Source organism: Amyelois transitella, chromosome 16, assembly GCF_032362555.1.
Source record: "Amyelois transitella isolate CPQ chromosome 16, ilAmyTran1.1, whole genome shotgun sequence".
In the NCBI taxonomy this organism is placed as follows: domain Eukaryota; kingdom Metazoa; phylum Arthropoda; class Insecta; order Lepidoptera; family Pyralidae; genus Amyelois; species Amyelois transitella.
Window position 1 is genome coordinate 1,832,502 of NC_083519.1, and position 26,464 is coordinate 1,858,965.

Consider the following 26,464-nt stretch of genomic DNA (forward strand, 5'->3'; position numbering starts at 1 on the left):
ATGGAGGCGACGAATCTGGCGATGTCGCCTCGGGAGTCTCTCAAACCGCGGGCTGAGCACAAAGCGATGCAGTTGAGCTCGAAACCAAATCAAGTGAGCTACTTTTCTGTCGTGATTGAGTTATTTAATTTTGGAGATTAGTCATATATCTATCTATATACAATTTTATCCAGTTTAATATTTTGATCAAAAAACTTGCTTAATAAAAAAATATGACAAGCATGCGCATTCCGAGCCAATGATTAGATGCGAAAAAAGTGCCTTAAATTAAATATCGAAATTTTATAAAAGTCATCATACCAATGACTTCCATTACATATTATTAGATTTCAACTTAACATGTTAGTAATTAAAGTACAAATTTTTAATGAAATGTTATTGCAAGCATATTTTTTGTGAAGTAAGTAAAAAGTATTTATTCAATGAACACCTTCAAAAAAATTAAACAAGAATACAATTATAAAAGTACATTGGATGACGTTCCCGAAAATGGACCCCCTCAGCATAATGCTGGCTGTAAACAACACGTAACCTTTTTAAAGTAACTTTTATAATACCCAGGTCAGCACAGTCCTGCTATACGGCGTCCCCATAGTCTCCCTGGTCATAGAAGGAGTAGAGCGTCTGTGCCTTGCCCAGATATCGAACACGCTACTCAAGCAGTTCTCATACAACGAGATACACAACCGCCGGGTAGCTCTGGGTATCACTTGTGTCCAGTGTACCCCTGTTCAGCTGGAGATATTGAGGCGGGCGGGAGCCATGCCTGTGTCTTCTAGAAGATGCGGTAAGTGATTTCTCTTGCCTGAGTGAGACATTCTTCTAATTTTCAAGATTTTGTAACGTAGAACAAAACTAGTATATTAAGGCCATTGTCACTATGACCTATTTGGTCTTCTAATCAAAAAGACCATTGATGCATAGTAACCAAATAGGTAAGTCAACCAGGAAGTTACAAACTATAACCTTTTTGGTTACGTTAGGAGCTTGTCCTGATTTTTTTGAAGCTATTGCGATGGCGATATCCCACAATCAGCTATACAACACTACAAAAACATCAATGGTATTTTTGACTAGCTGCTGAAAACCAATGTTCATTTCTATAATGTTTACTAATGTACGACTTTGTGTATCTGTGTCAATGCAAGTCAATACTTATTTTTCTGTCCCTGACGTAGAAATCGGAATAATATAAGATAATCTCTTTCCATGGTCAACCTTTCTATTCCTGGATCATCGTCATAATTAAACTGATGAATGATCATCCATCTGATGAAATTCACAAGTAAAATGTCGGGGGCCGAGTGCCAAAGTATACGCAAAGTTTTCGTCAATGAGACAGTCTTTTGCTAAATCTCAGAAAACCTGACTCAAAGTTACCTGTGGTTTTGAAAAAAGCAATTCTACCAGGTATGATTACCCGTCGGGAGGCGGAGCGGCTCTGCAAATCGTTCCTGGGGGACAATGCTCCTCCCCGTCTGCCTGACGACTTCGCCTTCGCTGTGCATCATGAGTGTGCCTGGGGGTGCCGGGGTGCCTTCTTACCAGCAAGGTATTATGTCGAAATTTGTGGGTTTCAATTTGTTATCATAACGACTATTAACAAGAAGTAAACAAACGAAGAAAAAACAGCATTGTCCTAAACGTTGTCTTACAGTTTATATTTAGGATATAACGAGGGTTTATTTGGTATTAACAATACCAATATACTTTATTTTGAATCAAAATAATTCGGTTTTTGAAGTTCTACGCCGATAGACATTTACACATTGATTATATGACTGTCGACAAATATGTTCACTGTCTTTAGATGTTTTAAACTCAATAAATTATCAAGACATTTAGTCATTTTCAAAGACTCTTTAATCTCACTAAAATCTCAAGATTCATGTTCTTCTCACCCAGATATAACTCGTCCCGAGCGAAATGCATCAAATGCGCGTACTGTGGCCTCTTCTTCTCCCCCAACAAGTTTATCTTCCACTCCCACCGGGTCGGCCCAGGAGATAAATACGTGCAGCCAGACGCAGCCAACTTTAACTCGTGGAGAAGGCACATGAAACTGAGTGGAACACCGCCCGATGAAGTGGTCCACGCGTGGGAAGATGTCAAGGCAATGTTCAATGGAGGGACGAGAAAGAGGATGCTGTCTGCAGCTAGGTTCGTTTTTAATCTGGAGTACTTCTTGGTACGATGTCTCATTAAAAGGATTCGGACACATTGGTTACTTTTTCTGACGAAAGGAGTTTAAGGTTTTAAAATCCCACTATTTTCACAAAATCACTTGGGAGACCAAACCTTTAGTTAGAGTCTTGAATAGTTCACATATATCATGATAAATGTGGGCACCAGCAAATGAGCAAAAGCAAAAAAAAGAGTGAAATGGGTGCTTCTACAAAAGTTGGACAAATTTTACCCTCATTTTGCTTTTTAAGTTTTTGATGAAAAATAAACAGTTTTTTATTATTAGGACGTAGGTAAGATAATCATTGATATGATTTTGAATCAGGCCAGTCACTTTATCAATTAGTTTTTCAGATATCTCGATTTTTGTACATTTGAATGCCAGGGAACTGACGAGGTTACCACGGAACTGATTAAAACACACAATTCATAGAAAATTTCAGATATATTGAATACCAAACTAATATTTTATAATACATACATACATACATATGTTCACGTCTATATCCCTTGCGGGGTAGACAGAGCCAACAGTCTTGAAAGGACTGAATGGCCACGTTCAGCTATTTGGCTTAATGATAGAATTGAGATTCAAATAGTGACAGGTTGCTAGCCCATCGCCTAAAAAAGAATCCCAAGTTTGTAAGCCTATCCCTTAGTCGCCTTTTACGACATCCATGATGATGATTCAAGGGAAAGAGATGGAGTGGTCCTATTCTTTTTTGTATTGGTACCGGGAACCACACGGCATATTTTATAATGGCACATTGTTTTAAATCTAATGACATTAAATTCATCACAATCTCAACAAACCATATTCAACCATACAAACTCCTCGCTTCGCAAAAATGTGGAAAGGGGCAAATCGTCACCTTCGGAATCCGTAAAAATGGCTGAAATATTCAAAGGCGTGTCAATAACGTCAGACTTGTAATTAACAGATCCCAGTTTGAAATGTTCACAAACTTGCGAGTTGCAAAAACAACTTAGCGATTTCATTACAAGCTGATTGGGTAAAAACGTACAGCCGGCCACCTGATGCACTGCAAGCGTCCCTTTAAATGCGACCGATTTGTGAGAGTTTGTCTCAATCAAAGCATTCATGCCGTCTACTTCACATTCATCGATTACATTCACTTGTATGGACGGACATCTTTCACGAACAACAGCAGCAAAGTCTTTAAGATCAGTTATATCCCCTCCTCTTGCAATAACTTGATCAGCCGTCCGCTTGCACATGGCCATCACCACCACCTCCACCACTTTACCAGATATCACTTTTCTGAATTCCGCTTTATCTTTGTAGTTCCTAGTTTTTGCAAAGTTTTCTTCTAGTTGCATTTTCAAGACTTCTCCAAAAAAAAAAAAGGTTTTTTTTACTAATTCTCGCTTTTTCGTCACATCCCTTTACCCTTTCCAGTTTTTTTTTAGTTATACGTTGTTCCCGCGGTGTCATATCTTTTATACTTTTTCTTTGCCCCTTTTCTTTTTTTTTAATATCTTAAGCGTTCTTTTTCCTTGTATTCCGCTAGTTTAACAGGGTCATTTCTTATTCTACTCAACCGGGCCTTTCCGGCTTCCCTTTTTTTTTTGCAAAATTTCTTCTCTACTTAATTTTTGTTTTTTATTTGTAGGTGCCATGGTGTTTTCATCTGAAATAATGAAACATATTGTATACCTACGATATCTATCCAAATTTAAAGGCTCTAGCTTAAAAATCATCAGTACCGTGGCGATACGTCAGTTCCGTGTCGAAGTATCGGACATAGAACTGACGACACGGTACTGATGAATAGGACACAAATTCTAGGTTATAATTCAAAGTATCGTGTTTACGGGTAAATTTTGTTAGTAAGAGGCAACATTATAACAAAGTAGACCTTATTTTAATAAAACTGCAGGAAAATATATAATAATAGAGAAATAATTACTCACCACGGAACTGAAGTCTTGACTGGAGCAACACGTGCGTACGCCACAGCCTGCTCGCTGTCACTGTTTTTTAAATCGTGGCGCGGCACAAAATGGCGTTTGTAGATAACTTCACCACTTATACTTTACTGAGCGATCACCTTGACGTATTAGCATTGATGATTCGCGGGAATTTCGAATGTTAATATTGCACACGGAACTGACGAGTAAAAGTGAAGACAACGTATAAACGTAAATTTTATACTATTATTGTTTTAACTCTATTTAAAATTTATGTAATATAGATTATAAGATGTTTCTAAGTTTGTAATTCAGCGGTAAGATTCATTATAAATTGTATACATTTCGAGAAAAATTTAATCTGTGGTGTAAATTGGGAATGGTGACAAGCCAAGGTACTGATGATTTTCACTTATTGATTACGTTATTTCTATAACTTATATTAAAAATAAAACTATAATTGAGTGGACAGCTTAAAGTGACCTAGATAAAATGAAATATAAAGAAATATTTACAAAATATACTAAAATATTTATTATATCGACTGATGACATCAAGTTGCCCAACTTTTGTAGAAGTACCCAAATACTTTTTAGAAAATGCGATCCAATTTCTTTTCATAAATTTTCCTCCAGCTTCCCAAAAATCATTCAAATCATTATACAAAGTTCAGCCTAAAATTGTGCCACAGACGAGTTCCTATGCGCAGGCCTGAGACGGAGAGTGGTGGGGAGGCTAAACGGTCTCCAGCCAGTCCGCCGACTGCGCACGCGCCGGTCCCGCGCCTCGCCGACTACGTGTGGGGGGCGAGGCTTCCGTTACCGTATGCTATACCTTGGCTGAAGCCTACTTTGTGGACACCAGGTGAGAAGATCTGTGAGGCGCTATTTAAAAAAAATGTGTTTTCTTGTCTCTTTCCTGAGTAAGTTGGCAGGCTTTAGGCATTTGACTAAGAATTAGGACAGGAATTATGTCAGGCAATTTGACCAAAAATCAAAGAATCTGACCCAAATTGAAAAATATCTATTACATAAGGTTAAATTTGAGTTGTAAAGACCTTCATGGATTACCATATGAGTCTTCAGCAGTGGATCTTCTCTCACACAGCATACGACTAAATATACCGACAGACTATTTCGTTCTATTGTCGTAGGAGCTCTCACAGCTCTGAGCGGCGTGGGCGCAATAGAAGAGCCGCGTGCATTTCGGCCGGTGCGGCACCATCTCGAGTCGCCGCAACTATCGCCGGCGATGTCGCCGCCACGATCGCCAAACAGGTTGGTGATTTTATTGTACATTTGTTTGTGAAAATTCCTGACATGAGGTGTACATTTTAAGTGTTTGATTAAGTTTGGCGCATCATGTCAGTATTCCAATATTTTTAAATTTCAGATTTAATCAGAGGTAAATTTTACATAGGCAGAATTATTTATTTGGAATAGGTACCTAAAATTTGATTAATTGTATGTTTATTTATGTCTGTACCTATTTTCATAAAAATTTAACAAACAAATAAACAATTTTTTTTTCATAGAGATAAAATTACAAAGTAGTTGTGATAACATAAAACATTAACACTATACACTAGCTTACTCTATGGATCCAGTTTACATTTATATATTGTGATTAATTTAAACTATTATAAACGGTTCTTCATATTTTTTTTTATCAATCAAGCAGAGTCATCATATAAATACCTACCTACAATTAAAAACAAATGCTCTTATTTTCCTATCAGGTCAAGGTCTCCGATAGCCTCTTCTCCCCGCCGAAGTCGCACTCCGCTCCGTTCCCCTCTCCGCTCGCCGCCGCATTCGTCGCCCCGCTCACCGCTCCGCTCATCGCCCGCGCGTTCCACTAAAAGCGATCGTGACAGCGACGAGAGCGTTGATATAGAAACCACGGAGGAAGATCAGCATAAAGAGGTGGTAAGTTGATTTATAAGTTTCCTTTTGATTTATTTAACTGTGTCAACATCTGAAAATCGGTTATAGGTATGAGACTTGAACTTACCAAAAGCTAAGGCCGAACGCAACCCTAATAGCCTATCTGAGGCTCGTAAGAAAAAACATCGTGAGGAAACCATTTAGGCAACTGCACGTGTAGCCATTATCTGATATAGGTGCTAGGTAACCCTGCATAGTTGCGAAGGCCAGGTGGGAGAAAATTCGTGTGAAAAACCTGACTTATTCACTCCAGGATCGTGGTTTCAGACGTTTCCTCGGCTGCTCTCAAGAATTGAGAATATAACTGAGATTAACGTCAAAAATGATGATTAGTTTAGTTCAGTCGCCTATATCTATTTTAAATTTCGCATTCAAATCAAAGCGAAGAATTGTCCTCTGCGAATAAAAAAAAAACTAATCGCCGATTACTGGGGCGTAACTACGGTGATTGGAAAAATTTCTACTAGAACTTTTTAAATTGGATCCACATCGTGCTCGGTTTGCGTCGAATGGAACGGCAGTAGATAATACGATTCACTCAATACTACAGTATTATATTAAATTGCATCTTTGAAAAACGTTTACGTAAGTTATAAAGGCCGATAGATCGGGTATTATTGAATGCTGTGCAGTCCTTTAGTGGGCTTTGTAGAATTTAAGCCCAGCCCTTGTATTTGGAGTTGAGTAATCCATATAAATAAAATGAAATTGTTGTCCTAGCGAGAGTGCGGTTTCTGATTGGAGTTAGGCCAAATATTTTATTGTTAGGTATTCCAAAATCAGTTGGTTTTGTTAGTTTGTGATGCGATATCTTTCGAGTGATTTGACTTTCAAGTTCTTTGGCCACCAAAAATAGGTAGTAAATAAGTAGAAGTCATGAAGACTGTACGGACTTATTATAAGTTAAAAAAAATGTATAACTAAAAAATAACAATAATATAGGTGACGTATTTTTAAAGTAAGTACAATCGTAACTTTTTGACGGCCAGCTCTGAAATTTTCTTTCATTTCATATTTGTAATTTAACCCATGTGTAATCCTATCACGCAATAAAACCATCTTATTACTGTTACTAATTCAAGTAACCTTAATTATGGTATTGATTAACTTAACAGTTGCAAACATAAACCATTTAATTTCAAGTGGCGTCCGCCGATTCCCAAGTGAGCGGGCGGCCATTTTGTTAAAATGGCGGACTATAGCTTTGCACCTCGTAATTCTGTAATTACGGGGCGCGGATCCAAATGGACTTCATTTTCGGTTTAAATAAGAGAGAAAATGTTTAATTTACTACCGATCGGCAGCCCGACGACCAATTAATTGAGGATTTCCTCTTAGTCACGGAACGGTTTAGGATTTTTTGTGCGTACCTACTGAATGATGTTTTGAATTTTTTGAATAGAATGATTATGTTTTGGTTTATTTTGTATAATATACGCTGTCTGGGAGGAGGAGGGAGGATAAAATTAATATAAATGTAATTTTTTCGCTCGTTATTTGCTAGAAGATTATTGACCGCCTTTGTGGCGCAACGGTAGCGTAACATTCGGGTTCGAATTCCGGCCAGGGCATGATGAGAAACGAACTTTTTCTAATTGGCACGGATGTTTATCCATCCTCCCATCCATATAATCACGTCTGTATTCCTTGCGGGGTAGACAGATCCAACAGTCATGAAAGACTGACAGGCTTCGTTCAGTTGTTTGGCCTTATGATAGAATTGAGATTGAAATTGTGACAGTTTGCTAGCCCATCGCCTTTAAGAAGAGTCCCGTGTTTATAGGCGTTTCCCTTAGTCGGCTTTAAGGACATCCATGGGAAAGAGATGGAGTGGTCCTATTCTTTTTTATATTGGTGCCGTGGACTAGACGGCACGTATCATTGCATATTAATCAGACATCCCTCGCCTTCATAAACAGAAAAACAATGTAAAATTATATTCTTACATTCAACAAAACCTATTCAAACCTTTTTCTTAACACCTCAACTTTTTAATTTTGAAGCTACGTAATAATTATTAATTACGAATTTCGAAGGCTTAAGGCGAGTACTGGGAAGCCGTTATTTACCCGACAAGACGTAAATAAAGAGGTGCCGGAGCCTCTCTAATGACTGCCGTCGCTTCGTAATTAACGCGGCTTCAAACCCCTTAATCCCTTCAAAGGGCAGGGCTGCCAAACTTGGGGTGACCATATTTTGTACCAAAGATTAGTAGAGCACCGTGTGGTTTATGGCATTTTAGAATAGAACCACTCCATCTTTTCCATGGATGTCGTTAAAGGCGACTAAGGGATATGCCTATAAATTTGGGATTCCACTTGTAGGTAATGGCAATCGCGTCTATGTATTTTACGGGGTAGACGGAGGGCATAGTTTTGAAAAGGCAAGAAAGCCATTTTCAGATAGATGGTTTAGTGATCGAGTTGAGATTCACATAGTGACAGGTTGCTAGCCCATCGCTTACAAGAAGAATTCTATATTTATAAGCCTCTTGATTAACTGTTACAATCTGAGCGGCAAGAAAATCAAGTACATTCTCGTCACTACAAGACCCAGAAACTGACACTTAATTAATGTGTTTGTTCCTTTAGTCGCCTTTTTCGTCATCCATCGGAAAGAAACAGAGTGGTCCTATTCTAAATAGTGTCGGGAACCACAAGGCGCTTTTCCGAAAGCAAAGCTGGTCCTTAATATGCGTCCACAATCCCAACGTATGGCAACCCTTTTAACGTTATTTTAGGGTTGCCAACTGAATGATTTGAATACCTACGACATGAATATTGTCTATTAAAAGTCAATTAGAATAATTGGAGCGTAATCTATTGGTATATTTAATCAAATCGCGAATGTTTAGAGGTTTATATGAGTTTTGTATGCCAACGTATGGTTCAAATATATAGCTTGCTGCTATTGATACTATACAGGAGAAATAGAATACTAAGAAAATTATTACGTCAACTAATTAATATAACAGGTACACTATTTGTTTCATGTGGTTTTGACCGTAAAAATACCTTGTGATTCCAACCAATACCAATAAAAAAAGAACAGGACCACTCCATCTCGTTCCCATGGATGTCGTAAAAGGCGACTAACGCTTATAAACTTGGGATTTTTCTTTTAAACGTTGTGCTAGCGACCTGTCACTATTTGAATCTCAATTTCTCAATTTTATCATAAAGCCAAACAGCTGAACGTGGCGTTTCAATCATTTAAACACTATTGGCTCTGTCTGCCTCGCAAGGGAAATAGATCTGATTATTAATACATATGTATTGATCATAAAATTGCATTTTTAAAATCTTTTGACCTATGTCGTAATTATAATTCTCGTTTAGAGCGCATTGTATTTTAACCAGCGTTTAGTAAGACGTTTAGTTAAAAAATTATCGAGAACAGTCTGAGTATTTCAATTTGAAGTGTCATTACTTTAAAGCCTTTTACAAGAAACGACTTTCAAAAATAATCTAAATTATTATTATACATAGTTATATTATAAACTACAAAGTGTGTTTGTTTGGTTATCTTTCACGTCAAAATCACTAAACTGATTTCCATGCAATTTAACATACATATAAAGTGGAGTAACGAGGGCTTAGGATACTTTTCAAGCGGGCGGGGCCGCGGGCGAGAGCTAGACCAATATTTTAGACGATCTAAAATTGTAGCAAATGCTAGGGCGCAGCGTAGCAACTGCTACGACGTAGCAACAACCGTCTACGACTCGTAGCCACTTTTACAATCTTTAGCTATGTACTGTACCAAAGACTAAAACATCTTGATAAGTCTTTTTGACCGACTTCAAAATAAAATTTCCTTTTTTTAAATAATATATGATTAATAAGTGAAAGTAACTTATTATAGCAGATGTTACTTTACATACATATAATCACGTCTATATCCCTTGCGGGGTAGACAGAGCCAACAGTCTTGAAAAGACTGATAGGCCGCATTCAGCTGTTGGGCGTAATGATAGAACTGAGATTCAAATAGTGACAGGTTGCTAGCCCATCGCCTAATAGAAGAATCCCAACTTTATAAGGTTATCTCTTAGTCGCCTTAGTAGTATTTTTCAACAAAAAGTCGTGTCAGTTTGATTTACTTTATTTCTTGCCACAGCACACATGTGTTAGTTTTAAGGATTTGTTATTGTTATATTCGTAGCATTGTCGAATAAACATTTTATCTATCTATCTATCTATTTCAGTGTCTAAATAAATGGACTATACTTACTCATACAATAACTAGAGTTCGCCCGCGGCCCCGCCCGCTTAAAACAAAAGGTAATCTCAATCAATCGGATTAGAATACCAAAATACCTTGAACTAAGTTGCAGTACTAATTGCAAAACCAATTTGAAAATGGAACAGTCCATGCGCAATCGCATCGGTCGCCGGCACAGACCCATAATAACATAAACAGGCAGACAACAGACTGGATTAAATCATAATCGATAAATCGGATTGTACGCCACAGTTCGGTGAAACGGAACGTCGTGAGTGCAGAGATAAATATGCCGTGTGGTTCGCGGCACCAATACAAAAAAAGCATAGGACCACTCCATCTCTTTCCCATGGAAGTCGTAAAAGGCAATTAACTTGCGATTATACGTCAAAAACGTCAAAAAGGAAAGAAGTTATATTGTGGCCCTTATATAACTAAATTGATTTTTTAAAGAATTACCAAGTTTTGAGTGCGTCCTTATTGAAAATATAACCCATCTCATACTGATGCAAGGTACGGTGGAATAGTTTTGTAGCTCTTTACTACCATTACAATAATAATCACACATTAATTTTTAAACACAAGATTAACTGAAATATTTTCAAATCAAAAGTGTGAAATCTGACCAATTGCGTATAGAATTTTATCACTTTTTCATTATAACCCCCACAAGCAGTCATAATCAAGTCAACATTAAACGTCAATATTGCATGACAGCTCAAGTGAACTGACGTTGACAAAGAAAAAAATTATTGATAAGGATATCTACATTGTACTGCCATATCTCTACAGCAATTCGCAACATTGTCTGAATCGAGAAGTAAACATATATATTATTAATATAACTAAAATGATTTGCCTTGGCTGTAAATTAGCACTTAAGGATAAGAATTTTTTGAAATGTCATATCTGCAAGTCCGAATACTGCTACGAATGCCTTAACATAACAAACGATGCTCGGATGGCCCTAACCCCCGAACAAATAAAATCGTTGAGCTGTCCCTATTGTCAAAATGTTACACGGCGAATAAATAATGATGATACTCCTTGCCGCTCCCGGGGCCTGAAGAATCAGACTCAATCATTTAATGAGTCCATGAACATTTCCTTTGGAGATGCAGCTCAAGACATTACTGGCAACAATAATGTTACCATCCACACGGAAAGCAACTTTGTCAATGAACCTGTTACTATGGATAGCATTAGCAAACTTTTCGACACAAAACTGGCGCCAGATTCGACAATAATGACCAATTTGAGATCCGCACTTAATAAGGATATTGAGAAAATGGTGGCTAAACACGTTAACATGGCAATTGAGAACTTAAAAAGTGATTTTACGTCCACTACTGACTTCTTGGCTGCTGAACAGAATGATTTAAGACTGGAAATTGGAGGAAAGGACAATTTAATCAAACAACTTCAATCTGACCTTTCGAAAACACAGAACTCACTTGCTAAGCTTCAATCTAAAGTGAACGTCATGGAAAAGATATCACGTGACTTAAACCTTGAGATACACGAGATACCTGAGATAAAAAATGAAAATTTATTTGAATTATTCAAGAAACTCTGTGTTTGCGTGCACGCTGATATCTCCGAGAATGATGTGAAAACCTGCCGTCGAGTTGCTCAAATGAACCCTTCATCAACGCGACCCCGTAACATTCTTGTCACTCTTTCATCGCAGCGCCTACGTGATATCTTTTTGTCCGCAGTTACAAGATTTAACAAGGCGAACCCTAAAGAAAAACTAGCCTCAACTCATATTGGGATCAATGGAGAAACACGAAGAATTTACGTAGCTGAACACTTATCTCCAGAATCCAAGGAAATACATAGTGCAGCGCGTAAGTTCTGCAGAGTCAAAAATTATAAATTCGTATGGGTTCGATTTGGGCAAATTTATGTCCGTAAGGATGAAAAAAGTCCCGCGCACCATATTAAAACCATTAACTGTTTAGATAAACTTTTATAGATTAGCAATTACTTCAGCTTTCTACACACCATACATTTTATATTTCTGCTTTCATTAATGTTAATTATGATTAAGGTTTATTACCAGAATGTCAATCGAATACGCTCTAAATTATCACAGTTTTATCAAAACTTATTAAACTCCGACTATGACATAGTATGCTTGACAGAAACTAATCTAAATAGTTGTATATTCGATGGTGAAATTGTTGACTCTCGCTACAACATTTTTAGACGAGATCGCTCGGATACAGATTCTTTGAAACGGGACGGCGGTGGTGTTCTATTAGCTGTAAAAAAATCATTTCAGATAATTCGTCAAGCATGCTGGGACAGTAGTATGGAAGACATTTGGATTACCATATTGCCTGAAACTTGTAACGCATCCAAACTCCACATATGTGCATGCTATCTCCCTCCGGAGCTTGGTTGTTCTAAATTAGATGTATATTACACTAACTGCCAAAATGTATTGTTAAATCATTGTCAAGAAGATAGATACTTGGTAATTGGGGATTTTAATATCCCTGAGTATTCTCCCATCACTCAAAGCGCTGACGGACTATCTCATAATTTATATGCTGGGAATAAATTGTCTCTCCTACAGGATCTCGTCTCTCTTTGTCATTTATATCAAGGTAATAGAGTGCCTAATAGCAATGGCCGTTATCTCGACCTGGTTCTTTCATCCTTTGAGTCTCTGACGGTAAACGAGACTGTACCGCTTAGTCTGAAAGACAAGCATCACCCCGCTTTACAAATTGATATTCCCCACCAAGCTCATACTGTAAAAAGTCTAAATAATAAAATCAGGACGCAATTGAACTATGCCAAATGTGACTACGATATGATAAAACATGAATTGGATTCGATTGATTGGTCTGAGTTGTTATCCAGCCCCGACGTGGATATATGCACGGACATATTTTATTGTAAGCTTTTCGAAATTATAAAGAAATACACCCCTCTTACTTCTGTAAAATCTCATAAATATCCTGCTTGGTTTAGTAAACCCTTAATAAAATGTATTGAGGAAAAACACAAATACCACAAGCTTTACAAAAAATATAATAATCCTCGAGATTATGACACATTTTCACTTCTACGTGCAAGATCTAAGAATATGGTAGGCCAATGTTACAGGAAATATATTTCTTCAATCGAGCATTCAATGCCTTATAATATAAAGCCATTTTGGAAATATATAAACAATAGAAAGGGCAACGTCTCAATGCCTCACACCATGCATTTCGGTAATTCATCGTCATCAAATGGTCAAGGCATATGTGAATTGTTCTCGAACTATTTTGGTTCGGTTTTTGTGTCAGATTATCAAAGCGGTGTACCAATTCCTAATGATCACGGTCTAAATAGCCATTGTGCTGGTAGCATCTTGTGTCATGTCGGTGTTTCCGAGGATGACGTGTTGAGGGCAATTGAGAGTCTTGACGATGGTAAGGGTTCAGGACCTGACCAAGTACCCCCATATTTTATTAAGCAATGCAAAAAAGAGCTCTGCAATCCATTACGTATTCTATTTAATAAATCACTTTCATGCGGAATTTTTCCAAAACGATGGAAAACTGCCCATATTATTCCCATCTTTAAAAGCGGTGATAAATCCCGCTGTGAAAATTATAGGCCAATAAGTATTTTGAGCTGTTTTGCTAAGCTTTTTGAGAGTCTGGTCTACAGCCACTTATACAACCACTTCAAACTCTTAATTTCTGTAAACCAACATGGTTTTGTGAAGGGTAGATCTACAGTAACAAATCTTTTGGTGTATAAAAATTATCTTTGTAAGAGTTTCGCCACAGGAGGACAGGTTGACTCTATTTACACAGACTTCTCAAAGGCTTTCGACAAGGTTAATCATTGTTTGCTCAAAAATAAACTCGCTTCCTACGGTGTCCACGGTTGTCTTCTTCGTTGGTTGGTCTCTTATCTCAGTAATAGAAGCCAACTTATAACTTTTAAAGGGTTTACCTCAGCTCCTATAGACGTGCCATCTGGCGTGCCTCAAGGTTCTCATTTGGGTCCGTTGTTGTTTATTGTATTCATTAATGATCTTATAGAGAAATTATCTTGTGAATGTCTTTTATATGCCGATGATTTGAAAATATTTAAAACCATTAATTCTGTAAATGACTGTCTCCTCTTACAGAAAAACTTGAATACTGTTTCAAACTGGTGTAAGGAAAATTTTATGTGTCTCAACATTTCCAAATGCTTCGTCATAACGTTTACAAATAGGCAGCATAGGATCATTAATGAATATAGCATTAATGGTCAATACCTTAAAAGAACTAACGTTATTAAGGATCTTGGCATTCTGTTCGATGAGAGACTGACTTTCCGTGACCACTACCAGTACATAACAAAGAAAGCTAACCAACTTCTGGGGTTTATCTTCCGGTCCACTAAAGGTTTTAGGCACCCTCGCTCTCTACTTTATTTATTTTACACTCTGGTCAGAAGCGTCTTGGAATATGGAAGTCCAATATGGTCACCGCATTACGATGTTCATGTGGACGCTATAGAGAGAGTGCAGAGAAAATGCTTGAGACTTTTGTGCTACCGTCTGCAATTGAACCGTCTCGGACTTGATTATGAGGCGCGCCTATTAAAGTTTAACGTGCAAAGGCTTGAAGCGCGCAGAAGTTACTTTGACTTGGTCTTTTTCTATAAAATAATTCACTCTATAGTGGATGCTCCCGATTTGCTCTCCCAGGTTACCTTAAATATTAGGTATAGTGCGCGCAGGTCAGCTCAGATAGGAGTTTTTGCTTTACAGGTTTACAGAAATAACACATCCTTTTTTAACCCTATTGTTAGGATGGCTCGTCAGTGTAATGAGATAACAAAAAAATTCGAAGAGTTTGACATTTTTAACCCAAATTTAGCTGCATATTCCAGAATACTTAGGAATATACTTTATCACAAACTGCCACCTTAAGTTAAATCCTCAAATTCCTTCTAATAGAAATTTTTCCAATTGTGTCTGCTTGTTTTGCTTGTTTTTGTTTCTTTTTCTTTTTTTGCTGTGCTAATTGTGGCATGGCTTGTAAGATTTGATTTAATAGAAATGTAATATAATGTATTTTAACGCATGGAACTCTTTCCCCGTTTGTTTTTTGCATAAGCACATCCTGTGGAATACGACCCAGATCTGTTTCTATTATTTCTTTTTTATCTTATTATATGTACTTAGTTGTATTCTGTTATGTGTATAATAAATAAAATAAAATAAAATAAGATTCTCTTTTTTGGCGATGGGGCTAGCAACCTGTCACTATTTGAATCTCAATTCTATCATTAAGCCAAATAGCTAAACGTGGCCATTCAGTCTTTCCAAGAGTGTTGGCTGTCTACCCCACAAGGAATATAGGCGTGCCCATATGTATGTATATATAAATAAAGGGGAAGAAGTATGCAGGGATCGTGGTAAGATCTTTGCCTTCCTTTCTGGGTAAGAGTGATTTTCATGATTTTCATTGTGTTATGTGTAGGTATATCTGTACAATCGACATTTCCGACTGCAAGCCGCTTATTGACGGCACCCGAAGCGCTTTCAGATTATTGAGTGATTGTCTCTGCAACAGTTGCTTCTGTGTCTGACTAGTGTAATTGATTTGATTTATTCATTTATCTATACTAATATTATAAAGCTGAAGAGTTTGTTTGTTTGTTTGTTTGAACGCGCTAATCTCAGGAACTACTGGTTCGATTTGAAAAATTCATTTTGCATTGAATATACCATTTGTCGAGGAAGGCTTTAGGCTGTATAACATCACGCTGCAACTACAAGGAGCAAAGAATTCTATACTAATATTATGAATCTAAACAGTTTGTTTGTTTTTTTGTTTGAACACGCTAATCTCAGGAACTACTGGTTCCACTTGAAAAATTCTTTTTGCATTGAATATACCATTTATCGAGGAAGGCTTTTGGCTATATAACATCACGCTGCAACTAAAAGGAGCAAAGAAATAATGGAATATGTGAAAAAAAACGGGGAAACTTATTCATCCTTGAGAGCTTCAATGATGCCCAAAATAACTATTCCACGCGGACGAGGTCGCGGGCACCGCTAGTTTTTTATAAACGTTGTATCTCATGAAGAAGATGTGCCTGGGAAATCCAGGATGCTTAAGAGAGGCCTCCTCGAATCGGAAGTGCTTCGTTTCCTGAGGGACCTGGGCTGGTTCCAATGAGAAACCAGAACCTCCACGCAGACAGAACCATGAGAGTGGGTCAATTCTGGTTCTCATGAGGAAGAAGAAATTAAAACATTGTGTTTTGCCTTCCGGGAAAGAGGCGTGATAAATATATGTTTCCGCTGTAAATTCCTACCTTCCTACCTTATTAATAATAATATACATACCTATAATATAATCACTTCTATATCCCTTGCGGGGTAGACAGAGCCAACGTCTCGAAAAGACTGAAAGGCTATGCTGTTTGGCTTAGTGAGTAGAACTGAGATTCAAATAGTGACAGGTTGCTAGCCCATCACCTAAATGAAGAATCCCAAGTTTATTAAGCTTGTCCCTAATTATTTATTTATAAATAAAATTATAAGCTTTTAATTATTTAATATACCTACGAATATTCACTGAAATAAGTGCCTACTTAACTACTGAACTACTTACTTAAATCTCTCACCACAAAGTATAACAAAACACTTAATATTAAGTACGTTCACATTGTCCACGTCGTTACTTAAGTAAGTATTATTAAAATAAGGGTGTGTACACATACGCGTCCGCTCCATCATTCGATTTTGACAGTCCATCAATTAAATTAAACGCGGTATCGTATGGGCCGAGATGTAAATGGAATACTGGTAATTTTATTGAAGCCATTGAAAATGTATGACCTTTTTTGTTTGATTATGTTTGTAAAGAACATTAGGTAGAGGTGGAGTAGTTTTGTATTGGGGTTAGGACACTCGTAGTGTTAATATTTTGTTATTATTCGAATTAAATTAGTTAGTTTTCTTGTGATTTAGACTGACTGAGTTATTACAGCATTTAAATCTACATAATAAATTACTTCTCACTTTCCTGGACGGGTAGGCAAAGACTCCACTAGGTCTAGGTCCAATAGGTCCACTCCATCTCGTTTCCATGGATGTCGTTAAAGGCGACTAAGGGATAGGCTTACAAACTTCTTTTAGGCGATGGGCTAGCAACCTGTGACTATTTAAATCTCAATTCTATCATTTAGTCAAACAGGTGAACGTAGCCTATCAGTCTTTCCAAGACCGTTGGCTCTGTCCACCCCGCAAGGGATATAGACGTGATTATAGGTAAGTATGTATCAATACAATTAATTCAAGTATTCCAACATCCAAACGTTACGCTCCACCAGACAAAAGTAAAAATCCCAATTCCCCCAATCGCCCACAACATACATCCAATTAAAAACTCCTGTAAAACATTGCCGGGACGCGACGTAAATACTTTTATCCTGTTACATTTACAGTGTCAGTACGCCGGCCACGTACCTAATAGATACTTTGGGCGGATTCTACAAACGATTCAATTGTGCCTTAGTCGCTGGTATAAATCAGTGGGACGCGTGGCGCGGTCACGTAGTGTGCAACCCGCTTTATCCCGTTGTTTCAAATGATTGGTGATTATTGCTCGTCTGGGGACGGTTTGTGCAATTGTTGTTTTTATTATTTTTTTATTTTTATTTAATAATGGCCGTTGTTCGTGAGTTTCGTAGCTTTTTTGCTATGTCGTAATTTTTATTTGTAATAAATTTCATATGCTTAAGTAAGAATTATTTATATAATTTTTGTTTTGTTATGGAAAAGGTTTTTCTTAGTTTGGCAACCTGTCACAATGTAAATTTCAATTTTATCATGAAGCCATCCTGCTGAACGTGGTCTTCCAATGTTTTAGATTTTTGTCTCTGTCTACCCCGTAAGAGCTAGTCTTGATACCTAGGTATATGTATTTATTGCGACAAAAATACTCTAAATTCATGAAACAAACAAGATGAACATACAATTCACAAGTCAAGTAATGCAGTCACGAATCCGCGTTCAGTAATTGAACGGTAATGTATAATTCGTAGACAACAGGCGGGCCACGGGGCCGGCCCCCAGGGCCCGGGGTCCCGGGGGAAGGCGGCACTTGATTACACGCCCGTACAGACAATGACGTGATTTTATATTAATGGTAGACAGTAGACAATGAAGGTTGCAAATTCGATTGTGTAATGATGTTAGTTTATGCTTCTTCTTTTTATTTTCGTGGGGGCATTATGTTGTTTTGCATTTAGTTATTGAAATATCTTCCCTGGTTAAGTTAAAAAATTATGTAGTTATTTACTTTATTTTTGTAATTTAATTTATAATATATAAAGCAGCTGAACATGTCCTTTTTTAAACATTGTTTTATAAGAGTTAACGTCTCGGGAAAATTATTAAAAACCCTTCCGAAGGGCATGTAATTTTTTTCAAATTTCTATGTTCAAAATTTCAGCAGAATTCAAAAATTACCAAATATATCCAACAAGGGGTTGAAATACCTACACTGGACTCAGTTCATGAAAAAATATCTTTTAGTTAACGAGAACAAAATATCAGTAGATATCTTTTTCATCTTATCACATTACCGTCTTCTACAGTGTATTCAGAATTTTTGGTTTTCCTTTTTATAAAATCTATTATTTAAATAGCTATTATTTCAGACGAGTGAAGAATGGTTTAATTTATATTCCCTACCGGCAGCCATATGTTACGATTTTTTTTTAGTGACCTCCATGTTTCCTCACAATAGACAAAGTTCCAGGGTTTGTGGAGCATTGTCCAGTGGCCTAGTTAGCGGCTGAATAGCTGCAGATTGTTTTATTCAAAATTTTGCCAAAAGAATACCAATTCTTTGTTACTATCGTTGATGAAAGAATTTTAGATACCTAACTTTATTTCTACAGTATTCATTAAATACATATTCCCAAAAAGACTAACTTATACTCAGATTTCAAAAAAGAGTGAATTATAGAGTTTTTTATTCACATTTATTTGGTGGTAATATGTGAGCTTATATTTGTACAACAAACTATGGATTAACCACTGACTTTACACGCTGTACCAAATATCAAATATAGATCCCAAAATGTTTAAGTGTTTATAGATTATATGTACCACATTCTTTATTCAGTAATGATAAAAATAGTTATTTACTTCTCAATATTTTATTTATCAGATACACTCTGTGTTAAAAGTGATGAGATATTGCTGACAACAAAAATAAACTCTCGGACAAAACCACAATAAATAAACCTTGAAAGTAAAAATTGTCTCAATTCAAATTATTTATAAAACCACAATGACAATCCCTTTTTTAAGCACTTAAAATTAGTCGGCCATAAAAGACTATTATTTACAAAACACAATTCAAACTTGAACCGATAGGCATCTAATGTAAATCCAATATCAAATTAAAACGGGACAGACAATCTCTTTTATTAAAACAAAACACGACACGTCATAACTAATTCATGTCATCAACAATCAAATTTCGAACAACATTAGTGACAAAAGATGTTATCGGGCAAAATTAAATGTTCCTCCTTTATTTGAATTGTGCGTACAATAGTATAGCTTTTGTAAATGTCGCGTTGACATTTACCGTTTTTTATTTACCTCATTTGGGAATTGGCATTTGGTTTTTATCGGCGGCGTGTGTGCGGAGCATTAATTTTGTCGTTTTGCGCAAGTGTGCCCCTGACCTATTGTCGGGGACAAAAGATGTTTCCTTTATGGCCCAATTTATTTTTCTATTACTCACATATTTATTTGGATGGTTCGGATATTCATTTATACTGAGGACATCTTTTTGTAAGAGACCGTAGGTATATAGATCGAGTACGCGCTAAAATTATTTTATGTGACTAATAAATGTTAATGACAGGATACTTAATCAAATGCCTAAATGTAGATATAATTTTAAAGAATTTATATACCCCCTATGGCATCCAAGAATCAGCAAAAGTCTGTCTTGATTTGCACTATCTGCTAGGTATAATGGTTTAAGTCCATTCGTCTGAAATAGTTAGGTACTGAAGTATTTTAGTCTTCTTAATTTAGTATAGTGGAATACGCCTTTTCAGATGATTTCCGTTTTTATAATAAATTAACTAGTTTTACCGAGCTTGCATTAAGAGAGTTATGAATGTGGATGATGAGATGAGATCGTGGCAAGTGGAAAGATTGATACTGCCTACCCCTCCGGGAAAAAGGCGTGATTTTGTGTATGTATGTTAGTAACCAGTTTTGATACAGAATAAAAAAAAAATCAGTTGAAAATCAACAGCTAAGCTTCAAAATTATGTTAGCCGGTCACGAGTACCAATTAATTATTAAAAACAAAATAACATGCAATACAGTGACACGAGCAATCGCGGTGTTACGTCAATAATTATACTGAACACACGATGAATTCTTTATAACGCGGTTTGGTAATGCATTATAGTTATTTACAGAAGTGGCCCAGATTTTTAATGTAAAGTCCGTTCCTGTAGGTGGGTAGATACTGCAATAAAGGTAAAAACCTTAACATGTGTCATGAATTACTTTTGCTTATAATTATACTTAGTTTATTTTATTTATTTATTTAAACTTCATTGCACAAAATACAAATGTATAGCACAATTGGCACTAATGCTAGAAGCATTATTTACCAGTCAACCATTGGGTCTGACAGAAAACTTTGTGGGGTCAAACTAAACAAATATATTTATAACTACACAAAATATAAATTAAAATAATTATAATATACATACATAAAAACTACAATAGATACTTAATAATACTTTAAGTTAGATGTGCATTAAAATAATAAGATAGAAGATAATAAGTATATAAAGATGCCTGTATTTCCTACTTAAAGAAATTGACTATACTCATAGCATCGTAGGTACAGTTGGTTTATGTTATCTCGTCTTCAATGTGGCCCAGGATTTCTCAAGCCTACTGAACTAGCGTTGGCACACCTCACGTCGACCTGATACACATTGAATGTGGATATTTTATTTCCGGGAAAATTTAATTAGAAAAGAAAATGTGACTGATTAACATATATATATCAACGCACAGTATCAATTTTTGAATGAACTGGTGAATGGAGCGTTGCATGCCTTTATGACTCAGAAACTATCCAAAAAGACTCGTCTGGCTGTGCATAAAGGCGTGTTGTTCCCAACATTAATGTATCGGAGTGAAAGTTGGGTGTGGCAAAAGAAGCACGAAAGCAGAATAAATGCCGTAGAAATGAGAGCGTTAAGGAGTATGATCGCCGCGCTTGCATGAAGAGAGTTACGAATTGTGGATGAAGCGAAAGCAGTATGAAGAGATCGTGGCAAGTGGAAAGATGTATTCTCTGCCTACCCCTCCGGGAAATAGGCGTGATTTTATGTATGTAGAATCAACCGCTGGGTTAGGGCTGGAGATTATGTGGTTTAAGAGTGGCTTGCACTAAGGAAGTACTCACTGAATTCCTACGGGAAGGGAAATTTACAAATTTTGGAGCTTAAAACGGACAGAGCCATTGGCGCACTATACTTATAGTGCCTACCTAATTAGGTACCTACATATTTTGGGCATTGAAGTATTTTTTCTTAAATTAATTTAAAGCCGCTTCTAGACCCTTTTCCAATTCTACATTATTGCAAGGGCAATTTCAGCTTACCTACAATAATTACTGTGAGTTTTGTCGACCATGCCATGCCATATTTATTTTAACCCGATAAATTCACATTGCAATGGTTTTCAAAAGGTAAAAATACTTTTAATTATATTCTTGGTGTAGGTATTTATAAACTTACTTCATGTAGCTTGTCAGCATAAGTCTTGTGACTGTTGACTGCACAAATATTATTGTCTTTACTTCCACGTAAGGGAAAACGACGTAAGTTTTAGGTAGGTATATGCATGTATCCACTGAATCTTCAGAGTAAAAAAAAATTGCATCCATAACCTTTATTATTATATTACAAATGTGACAGTGTGTTTGTTTGTTCGTGTTTCACTTCATAACCATTGAACTGATCTCCATGACATTTTTTATAAGTACATGTAGTGTAGAAAGACGTAGGGTACTTTTGGGCTGGATGGGCTAACAACTTGTCAATTATTTTAATTTTAAATCTATTTTATTAAGCCTAACAGCTGAACGTATCCTATCAGTCTTTTAAGACTGCTTGCTCAGACTACCCCGCAAGGGATATAGACGGGATTATATGAATGAAACAATAATAGCAGTGAATCGTGTCTATTACGTATACATTATAGATTTAATTACTATCTATGGGTAGCGGGGCATTATTTAAGTAATTGTGCAAGCGTGTCACAGTAACACGATACGATACCTAACTTCGTGACGGTAATCGGCGCTGGCGGTAATCGGAGTATTGTTTTATCGGCAGTAATGATCTGTTACTATCGACGCTCTTCACACGGAAACTACCTCTTTGTATCCGGAATTTCGAATGTCACTTAGACACTCGAAAGTCCGGGTGTCGAGAAATAAAAATACTGATCTTGCTTATCGACGAACGAATCCTCTTTGTGTTAACATTATAAAAAAAGTAGTATTTTATTGCCATGTGTTGGCAATACTGATTTTGCTTTTTGACGTTTGAGTTAGCCGCGTTTTTTGGTGTCATTGAAAAAGGGAATTCGAGATACAAGATGTATTATTGTTATTTATTAAAGAAACGACTGAGAAAGGAATTTTGATTGTATTGTAGCGGGAGCGATGATTCGGCTCGACCCCCACCAAAGGGAAGATTTTCCGCCAGGCTAGGTGTTATGCCTGGGGAACCGCGGCTCCAACGATGTTGTCGGAGGTTGTAGATAGATATGCTCCAATCCGTGAAATCTTTGCTTGCGCGATTTAGGTTTTTCGCTGTTTTTTGACTGAAAGCGTCGCGCGATTTTATTTTTTATTTTTATAACTTGTGGAGTATAGATTTCGCCACAGTATAGTTTAGTATGTTAACATTTGTAACATTTAAACATCATTTTTCTGGAGTTAGTTCCTACCACTATTCTCCTTTCAAGCGGACTTCGGAGTACGCCAATAACCACAACCTTATATTGGGTAGGTCAGGTTTTTACAAGAAGCGACTTCCGTCTTACCTCCGAAATCTTTGCAGGGAATTGAGATTCAAATAGTGATAGATTGCTAGCCCATAGCCTATAAGAGGAATCCTAAGTTTATAAGCCAATTCCTTAGTCGCCTTTTACGATATTTATTTACACAAACAAACACACACACAAAAAACATAATGGGTTCAAATCCTCCAATGCGTAAAGTTCCAACTCTCAATACTTTGTACCATTGAAGAGTGAAATAATAAAATCTATTGCATATGAGAATCATATGCAATAGATTTTAGGTGCCCTGCCTTTTATCAGGTGCCGTGTGGTTCCCGGCACCAATACAAAAAAGAATAAGACCACTTCATCTCTTTCCCATGGATGTCGTAAAAGGCGACTAAGGGATAGGCTTACAAACTTGGGATTCATTGTTAGGCGATGGGCTAGCAACCTGTCACTATTTGAATCTCAATTCTATCATTAAGCCCAATAGCTGAACGTGGCCATTCAGTCTTTTCAAAACTGTTGGCTCTGTCTACCCCGCTAGGGATATAGACGTAACCATATGTATGTATGAGAATCATGTTTAGTAAACGCTAAAAGCCGTTAAAATACTAACTTTAACATTCCAGTCTTGTTGGCCATGCCGTAGCGCGCCCACTCCTCGACCTGACGACTGCTGGCCAGGCCTGGTGCCCAAGGTGGAGAGAGAGGAAGATCGGGAGCCCTGGAGGCTGCCTGACTTGCGGCCGACGCTGCACTACTTGCACGATAGAGGTGGGTTAAACAAGAGATCTTCTCAAATATTGTTTTAAAAACTACATATTCCTATAAAGTCACGCATATCCCTTGCGGGGTAGACAGAGGCAACTTGAAAAGGCTAAAACTAGGCCACGTAAAAGGCGAAAGGCTTATAAACTTGTGATTCTTCTTTTAGGCGACAGGCTAGCAACCTGTCACTATTTGAATCTCAATTCTATCATTAAGCCAAACAGCTGAACGTGGCCTATCCAGTCGTTTTAAGACTGTTGGTTCTGTCTACTCCGCAAGGGATATAGAAGTGATAATAATACATATTATCACTTCTATATCCCTTGCGGACCCTTGCCCTCCAGACTTTTAGTTATTATTATATAATACATACATTATATAATAATAACTAAAAGTCTGGAGGAGGACATAGTGTACTTACCTTTCATCATGGTAATATCAAAGCTCTCGTAAGATTTGCGAACCTGAATTCTTTTGTAGGTTAGTAATCGCGCGGGCAGACCCTAGCGGGTGAAAGCTAGTTCTTAAATACACCCCGATTGCACGTTATTAGGATTTGGCTTTAAATATCAATAAACTGCTAGATTTCTTCAAGAAAACTTTTAATAAGTACAACTAAACAATGACAATCACTTAATATCGCGTTCTCTGGTAAAAAAAAATGGCGCCGGTGGCCAACTTAGGAACTAAAACTTTCGTTCAAAAACGTAACTAAACTTTAATAAATGTGACCCATATAATTAATTTGCATTAGCTACATCCCTGTTTGATGTCAGTATCGATTCCCGGTCGTCCCGAACGACAAATCCGCATTGGAGACTGCCAATTATCAACGCCCACACCAGTAAATACAGAATTAGGTACAGACGATATAATAATTTCATCATACCAACTCGTAACGAATAAGTTCTGGGAATAAAATAAGACCTACATAGAAATCTTCGTGAATTTTCTTTTTTATAATTTACTGTCAATTGGCTTCATTAACGTTTTATGACATTTTTTTTGGCTTGACCGATTCTCATGAAATTTTGTGAGCATATTGAGTAGGTCTGAAAATCGGCCAACATCTATTTTTCATACTCCTTAGTGATAAGGATTGTGCAGCCTTAACATTTTTTTTAACTATAAATTACTTCAAAATTATTTAAATGGCAAAACTACGTTTGCCGGGACAGCTAGTTTATTTATATATTTATGTACATCAAGGAAAAAAATAAAAATAGAACTTTATTTAGAATTTTATCTTATCTTTGATTCTATCTTTGTACCTCAGAAAAAATAAAGGTACATTAAGTCGGTCAACGTTACTGAATTAACGCGCTATGATAGGTACTACTGTTGTAAGAAATATACATATTTATATTATTAACAAGAATTATAAATCTTCATTCCTTTAGTCATTTAAAAAGGTGGCCTTTGTGGCGCAGCGGTAGTACGCTTGTCTGTGACACTGGAGGTCCCGGGTTCGAATCCCAGCAGGGCATGATGAGAAAAGAATTTTCTCTGATTGGCGTGGGTTTTGGATGTTTATCTATATTCTATATAAGTAATTATTATAAAATATGTATAAGTAGTATCGTTGAGTTAGTATCTCGTAACACAAGTCTCTAACTTACTTCAAAGCTAACTCAATCTGTGTATGTCCCGTATATATATTTATTTATTTAAATATGATTTATTATTAATTTAAAAATAAATTTTATTCCAGAAAGAGACGGATGTGCGGCCTGCGTCGCCCCCTTGCCCCTGCTGCCTGCTCCCGCACCAGCGCCGCATTAGTATTTCATAAATATATAAATTAAAAAAAAACTCAAATCTATTGTAGGATCCTATCATTTAGCAGCCTTATTATAAACCTTTATTAAAATTCGAAATAAATTAACAAAAATAGAAGCAATAAAAAATGTTGAGATGAAATGATTTAAACTAACAAACAATTATCAAAATTTTAAAGCACGTTGCAGATAATTTGTATTGGTATTTTAGTTCATAGAGTAACTTACGATAACAAGGTTTAATAATGAATTTAATTCATGTTGCTAAGAACTAGGAGGTCTATTATTTTATTAGTCTATTCTTAGGTCTTAGAGAAAGTATTTTTAAAACAAACATAAGTACAATGTAATATCTGTTTATTGCACCACAATAAATTACAGCAAAATCACATGTATTTAAAAACATTGCAGCAAAAGGCGAACTTAACATTAAATGCGATCTCTTTCTTACCTACCTTTGAATTGTAAATAAAACCTCACCCAGAGACAAAAATTAATTCCATGAATTTTTTTGTGCTTTCGGCTTTTAGTCGCCT

The 26,464-nt window shown here is 36.6% G+C and overlaps 1 protein-coding gene across 1 annotated transcript; it reads left to right on the forward strand.

The window, feature by feature from the left end:
- LOC106143287 (SKI family transcriptional corepressor 2) lies at positions 1 to 25,932 on the forward strand. The gene is made up of 9 exons (XM_060948607.1): positions 1 to 93; positions 562 to 787; positions 1,411 to 1,552; positions 1,906 to 2,160; positions 4,808 to 4,980; positions 5,270 to 5,393; positions 5,861 to 6,044; positions 24,012 to 24,156; positions 25,862 to 25,932. The coding sequence occupies exons 1-9, from the start codon at positions 1 to 3 to the stop codon at positions 25,930 to 25,932; spliced, it is 1,413 nt and encodes a 470-aa protein (XP_060804590.1).
- The last annotated feature ends 532 nt before the right edge of the window (positions 25,933 to 26,464 follow it).

Coding starts and splice junctions, on each gene's coding strand:
- LOC106143287 (XM_060948607.1), top strand. CDS start 1: ATGGAGGCGACGAATCTGGCGATGTCGCCTCGGGAGTCTCTCAAACCG. Junction 94..561: donor TGAGCTCGAAACCAAATCAA/GTGAGCTACTTT, acceptor TATAATACCCAG/GTCAGCACAGTCCTGCTATA. Junction 6,045..24,011: donor AAGATCAGCATAAAGAGGTG/GTAAGTTGATTT, acceptor TTAACATTCCAG/TCTTGTTGGCCATGCCGTAG.